Source organism: Papilio polytes, unplaced genomic scaffold (assembly GCF_000836215.1).
Source record: "Papilio polytes unplaced genomic scaffold, Ppol_1.0 DF824382.1, whole genome shotgun sequence".
NCBI lineage: Eukaryota > Metazoa > Arthropoda > Insecta > Lepidoptera > Papilionidae > Papilio > Papilio polytes.
Genome location: NW_013524822.1, coordinates 1085233 through 1092712, shown reverse-complemented (window position 1 = coordinate 1092712; position 7480 = coordinate 1085233). Strand labels below are relative to the sequence as shown.

Genomic DNA, 7480 nt, shown 5'->3' with positions numbered 1-7480 from the left:
GGTCGAAATCGTACCAAACAGACAAAAAAGATTTAAATATTTTCGTTATCACCAACCCAGATACATCATCTTTGCGTAAACTGGATTTTTTCATTCGATATTACAAACAGACGCTCTAATTTTATTACATGTATAGATAGATAAAATACTTTTAATACCGAAATACTATCGTGGGTGGTAAAAAATACATGTTCACACTTGAGCGTACACCTTTGACTAAACTGTCGCGCAACGGTTGTGCGATTGTCGATTGTTTCGCAGCCAATTCAACTGTTCAGCACAACTAAAATCGAGTATGCGCTCAATATAAGCTTATAGGAATCAAAGCGAGACTAAACAGTTAAACGATAGTTTAGTCAAAAGCGTGCGCACTCTAAAATAATAATGTGTGTGTTATGTAAATTATTAATTTATAGAAACAAAAATGTATATTGTTAGACTAGTTACATATGTAAAGGTAATTATTACAATAGAGACCAAATTAAACATCGATAATACATTGATTTATTTGAAAGTTCAATCAAATTTACAAGAAAACAGTTAAGTTGGACGCCAAACAAGATTAACTATATACTAGTAACAATAAATACATTAACATCTAGCCTGGTCGTGGATAAACTAACGTAGATGCTACAGCCCGGTTGGGCGAAGGAGAACACCGCGGGGTTTAGTGGGTAGTCCGGCCGGGATTAAGGCCGGGAGTCCCACACGAAACTGTCCCTGCTGCCTCCGCAGCATGGACGGTAAAGTGCGTAAATGCATTCCCCGCGACAACAAAAAAAAAATCATTAACATCTAAATAACTTAATAGTGCGATGTAGAACAAAATTTGATTTAGTTCAAACGCTGATTACAACTTACGTGGAACATTACAAGCAGTCCGAAAAACTAAGCGCAGCGCATACATCACTTAGAGCTCACGCACACATTTGACTAAACTATCCACAGCTGTTTAATCCCGCTTTGATTCCTATGAGATGATTCATGTAAATGAAGGCGCGCATAATACTTCATTTTATTTATATGGACTGCCAATTCGACAATCGCATAACGGTTGTGCGATTATTTATTCAAACGTGTGCGCGCTCTTACTAACATTCCTATGTTGACAGTATTAAGTTAAATTTGTTACGTTTCTTACTATGGTTATCAATTATAAATAAGCGCCAATAATCTTGACTTGCGGTCGAGGGTTCGAATCCCGGCATATTATTGTCGTCAATTCTAGGACAAGCTTTTACAAACATACCTGGAATCGTTAAAAGGAATTTTAGTTAATCAACAAAAATCTGCTAATCAAAAAAACTAACAAATAGTTGTTGCATTAGTTTCGGTAAGTGCATATAAATCTCTGTCCGATGTAAACAGCACATTATTATCATTGTCAAAAACCATAGAACCAATACTAGGTAAATAAGCAACCCTACGTACATAAGATTCCGTTAAATTCTTTGCTATATTCACTTTATAAATACCATCAACCCACCAAGTGTACACAACATCATCCAAGTCAATAGTTAATCCTCTAAAAAACGGATTATTCGACAGAGAAACAGTTTCGTTCCTTTTAGTAGCAAACAAACCAAGAATACTCAAATAAACAATAACATCATTTTTAGTTATAACGAAATTTTTAATTTTATCACTTTCTAAATACGCTTCGAAATTGTCTCCTTTCTTTCTTGTTATCTTACTCTGTCCATTTATAACGAAATACACATTACCTTTGTAGAATACATTTTGTATTGAATCACCCCTCGAACTGAAAAACGCTAAGATGTTTTCTTTCGTTTCTAAAACGAAAATCCCATCGCTACCGCCTAAGTAAATGATTTCATTATTCTGATCCACATCAAATGTACCGAAATTCATTATTTTGTTACCCGAAATTATACCTTTTTCTTCTGGATTATCCAAACTTACAAACCCTATTTTATTGTATTCCAAATCTTCGAGTGCGGGTTCAAAACTGAAGTATAACACATTCCTGGATCTCAGTATTCCCATTTTGTGTATCACTATAGTGTTTCTAAACGGCGCATCTAGTTCCAACAAATGTGTTATGTTGTAACAAGCTGTATTCACTTTGATGCAAGTCCTACATTTATGTACAACGCCGCTTGTAACAAATGATATCGTTAAAAATATCACACTTGCGAACAGCATACTTGCAGATACTGCGCCTGAAAAAAAAGAATAGCAATTTTCTTGTTATACAATAAATTCTAACCTAAAAACATAAATAAATTGAGCAACAGTTTGAACACAATTTGATCAATTATGTATTTATTAGACTCTAATATTAACATACAAATAAAATGTGACTTTTAATTAGTGTGTACTTCCATACGAACCCCAAGATACTAGTTAGTTTAGATGACCTAGATTGCAAAGCGAGTTAATTTAACATTAAAGGAGCGTAGTGACAAACAAACCGGGCCACGTGTGATCAATAACATTCAGACACGCGAGCTAATGTAATATTTAATAAGGCTACCAACGTTTAACTGAATGACGTCAGATTCTACGTCAAAGGTCTTTTAAAAATAAGAAAATTGAATCAGTTCATTGAAGTTAACTGTTAGTTGAACTGTTCAGTTAAAGTTGTAACAACATACGCAGAGGTTAAACTTTTTTTATCTAACATAAGGTGGCAAACGAGCAGGCCACTTAAATCTACCGAAATGGCAAGCGACCGCTGCCCATAAACATCCGCAAGTACCTACAGATGCCTTGCCTACCCTTAATTGTTGGAGGAGACGCACATAAAGTGGATATTTTTCCTTCCTATGCGTCTTCTTCACCATCAAATCCACTTTTCCTTCCCATCCTTCCCTCTTAAAAAAAGGGTGGAAAGGGAAAGGGGCTAAAATTAGGCCTCTGGCACCACACTTATCAGACGAAACGCGGTATTGCTTCCACTTCACGCCTGTTTTCTATGCGAAAGCACCGGGCGAGACGGCCCATTCGTGCGAAGATGTTAAAGCGGGCTCTACCACTGTTAAACTTGAACTGGGCAGTTCGACTATCCAATTAATAGTGTCAAACCTATCTCTTTCGAGGTAATAAAAAACAAATAACAATAATCAGTGATTATTTTGTTTTTTCCTGATGAAAGAATTTTTAAAACCAATCCAGAAGGTCTTGAGTTTATTGATAACAAATATAAAAATCTTTTCACCTAATATTAGTACAAACAACAAAAATAGAGACAATTGGAAGTTTTAATCGGGGTTTAATCCGTGAACAAAGAAAACAATTGTACGAAATCCCACCCTTGTCCCCCTACCCCCTACTACTGGAATTAACTTGAAGACAATGCAAGTAGGGGCGACTAATCCCTAACTAAGCTTAAGAACATAAACAAACCCTTAATGTTATTACACTCATTGAAGCAACCCTTGTCCAGTTACAGCCCTTACTTAATTTGTTTCATGTTAATTATTTAAATTTCTTTTTTTATCTATATCTATACCTACTAATATTACAAAGAGGACAGATTTGTATATTTTGATATTATAGGTATTAAAAAAATCAAAAACGACTCAGATATTAATAATGCTTACACCATTAAAAAGCTAATTTATAACTGAGTGACATAAGCTATATTATTTTACTATGTTCTTATTCCACATAGACGGACCGAGCTATTGAAAAATATTAAAACACCAAAAAAAATAACTAACCAAATGAATTCATGATTTCATCCAGTCACATTCCAACTGCACTATTTAATAATAAATTAACAGTAAATAAACAACACTGGGCAGTAGAGCGTACTACCTCGCATCGCGTCGTCTAGTGCTGTGCCCAGTACTAGTGACAAAACTATTACGAATAGAGGACATAGACATACATGGAGAGGTATACAAAATATACTTTTTAACTAAAAAAACTGATTTTTTTAAGCTTATATGGAGGTGCGCACACTACTCGTTTTTTAATTGTGCAACTAAACAGTTGAATTAGCTGCGAAACAACCGATAATCGCAGAACCGATGTGCGATAGTTTAGTCAAAGGTGTACATCCGCTCTAAATGTTAAAATCTTAAAAGCTTTTATATGCAAATTAAGTTCATACTATTACAATAAAGTCAGAAAAAAATCAAATCAATATGCAATTATTTTTTGTCTATTACCAGTAATACTGTTTGATTTTTTACATATTTTTATTTATCCTAAATTAAGTTATGTCTCTAAAGGTTTTAAACATTATCTTCAGAAGTATAGTGGTAGTTAGGAGCACAGAAATAAAAAAAATAAACAATACGATAAAATATAGCCAGCTCTACTCATTGCTCTGTTCTGCCCAGTGAGCGTATCCATCGGGTGGAAGCGAAGGTGATATACATTATTCAGCCTATAATTTAATGAAAACGTAATGAAAATCGCTGTCGCGTGACGTCATTCAGGAAATGACCACAATGGACCGACACTGATGCCGGTAATGACCTCAAACCTACTGACTCACACTCTCGTTGTTTTAGTTTAATTAAAAAGCTACACTATGTTAGTCAGGATCATATAATCACCACTATGCTACTCAGGGGATCGGAGTCTACCCTAAGTTAGGGTGACTAGGGCATAGTCAACCACACTGGCCCACTGCTGGTTGGTGACACAATATCTGAATTTCTTCGCCTATAAGTACAGATTGCAGAGAATCTAAATTCATGTAAATTGTTATATTTCTTCTATAGATACGTTTTTGTAACGCTACCTTGCTATTTATATTAAGTAAATGCTAGATGCTGTTAAGTTAATGTATACGTAGATGAAACGAGAGAGGTTGTACCCTCAAATGGAGGTCCATGGTCTACCTACCCTAGATTACAAGCATGAGTTATTTTGCTATTTAAATTTACTTGCTTTCCTCTATAACTCCGTCCGCGTGGTTTTAAAAACAAAAGTATGCTCAAGTGTTCTTCCAGACTATATCCTACATCTATGAAATACATCGTGATCAGTTCAGTACTAATATGATTCACTGTTCATGTTTAAATTGATGTATGGTGGTTAGAGTTTATAACCTAAAGGATAATAAAGGCTACAAACTCTAACATCCATTTAAACTCTCGCATTTATAATATTTCGAAGTTTTTATTACGATGTTTCGCTTCGCACTTACTGTTTCCCTGACCATGAATCACAAATCATTGTAACCGTGAGCATTGCTCGTCGCGTTGCAGTCATACTAAAGATCTAGACTAGATAAGGTCTAGGCTAGGATATTACATCTAACCCACACTCACTCTCTGACTCAACTGTAATTTGTTATCTTGTACGGCAAGTTCACAGTACACTGGTTTATACACATACTAGCTTTAGCCCGCGACTCCGTCCGCGTGGAATTGAAAATAACAAAACTGAGTAGCCTATGTGTTCTTCCAGACTATATTCTACATGTTTACCAATTTTCATCAAAATCCGTTCAGCCGTTTAGGCTACAAACCCTAACAATATCCATGCATCTAAACTTTCGCATTTATAATATTAGTATGATGTTTTATTCAAGTATATTGACAAAAGGCCACTTATATTCTCGCTGGAATAGAGAAAGTATAGAAAAGAATGCTTTAATACAATTATTGAAGGTTACACCCATTCGCACGGGTGCATTTTTAACGCTCGCCGTTGGCGCGTAAAAAATACATATAAAACGTCACGTTTTAAAAACGCTGCCGTATAAATAGATATGTTATTGCATTTGTGTAATTTCGATGCCTTTTAACGCGTAAAACGCCAGTGCGAATTAGACCTCAGAAATGTTAATATCTTTTACTATAAAAACCTTAGTATAGTTCAATCAGATGTACAGTTAAAACCAACATATCGATTTACAGTAATTTACTTATATTCAACAAGTAAAACCAAATACACACATTGCAATGTTCAGAAGCCAGTGCTGTCGTTCTAAAGTTTAGAATCTAAACACCGATCGAGAATCCTCCAGCTGTTTATTTACTACATACAAGAGCAAATCCTCAGATACGACTTCCACACTTTGACTTTAAAGAGACAGGATCTAGCAAGCGCGTGTTACCATCGCATAAATAAAAATAAATCATAAGTCAATAACACGCTCTTTTGTTTTGTGTCTACAAAGAAATCCCTTGGCAAATTGGCAGAATACGTTTAACACAGAACACTGGATTTTTACCTAGTCCGTTTCATGATAGTCAAAGTTTATACCAAAGTGCATCCTCTTGTGTTCAAACTACGTAGGACTTTTTGCGTTCTACGATCACAGAGAATACCGAAGTAACTGTATTTTTTTAAATGTATACCTTATGACTATGGTGTAAGGTTTTAATTCGAGTATATCATCTTATTTTTGACTACCGTTATTCACGTCAGTAGACTAAAACATTGCCACAGATTCGGTAAGTGTGGCTTTAAACTTGAATACTTTGTACAAAATGTAAAAGGAAGTCAAATGTGTACTGATTTTTAGTATTATTTATAACCTTGTTAGTTCTAAAAACAGGCGCATTTCTTTGACTAAACTATCGCACAACTATTGTGCGGTTGTCGATTGTTTCGCAGCCAGTCGATTGTTTAGTTAGATATAAGCTCACGGGAATCAACAAGAGACTAAACAGTTGTGCGATAGTTTGCTTTGGTTTGCTCGCCCTAAATATTAGAAATCAGCTATAATCACTATAAACAAACTTAAAACTGTATAATATTAAAACATTTTATTTAACAATTTTTCAGAAAAAAATTATATTGACTGACAAGAGCTGTAAATGCATGCTAAAAAATCTGCTATTACAAGCACTTGAAGTGGCATTAAAACCTCTACGGTGATAACGAGGTAATTTTGATGTTATTCAGCAACAAAACCAAGTTAATAAGGCCCTCATCACACGATCCGGTAATTGCCGCGATGCGCCACTCGCGTTCGGCTTTAAAGCTTGCGGGCAGACGAAAGCTAGGCGAAGCTATAATATGCATTTATTAATCCAGCGAACCATTCAGCCCACGCGAAACATCTTACTTCTTTCAAATGTTATAAATGCGTAAGTTTAGATGGATGTTTGTTAGAGTTTGTAGCCTAAACGGCGGAATGGATCTCGATGAAGTTTGGTATAGATGTAGAGGATAGTCTGGAATAAGTTTTGAGTCGCGGGCGAAAGCTAGTATAATATAGATCGTTTAACGTTTTTTTTTTTTTAATGTCTCGATGTATTCTAGTTTACAGTTTGTTTAGATTTCAGTTCGCTTTCTGTGTGTTGCAGACATTAAAATATCTTTTCACGTACGACCCAGTTACCAAGTTTTTTACACTGTGTTAAAATTTTTCAGCTGCGCCTTACAACCAAGTTTCAATGCTACGTGACCAGACTTTACTTGATTATATTTTATATTAATACTAGCTTTCGCCCGCGACTGCGTCCGCGTGGAATAAAAAAAACCTAAAGTGTCCATGTGTTCTTCCAGACTATCCTCTACAGCTATACCAAATTTCATTGAAATT

The 7480-nt window shown here is 35.2% G+C and overlaps 1 protein-coding gene across 1 annotated transcript; it reads right to left on the bottom strand.

Annotated features, from left to right (window-relative positions):
- Positions 1-754: 754 nt before the first annotated feature.
- On the bottom strand, positions 755-3781 carry LOC106111360. Its single transcript, XM_013293409.1, has 2 exons — positions 3687-3781; positions 755-2183 (listed from the first exon to the last, which is right to left on the bottom strand). Exons 1-2 carry the CDS (start codon positions 3697-3699, stop codon positions 1306-1308), a joined length of 891 nt encoding a protein of 296 aa, XP_013148863.1. The 5' UTR covers positions 3700-3781; the 3' UTR covers positions 755-1305.
- Between the last annotated feature and the right edge of the window lie 3699 nt (positions 3782-7480).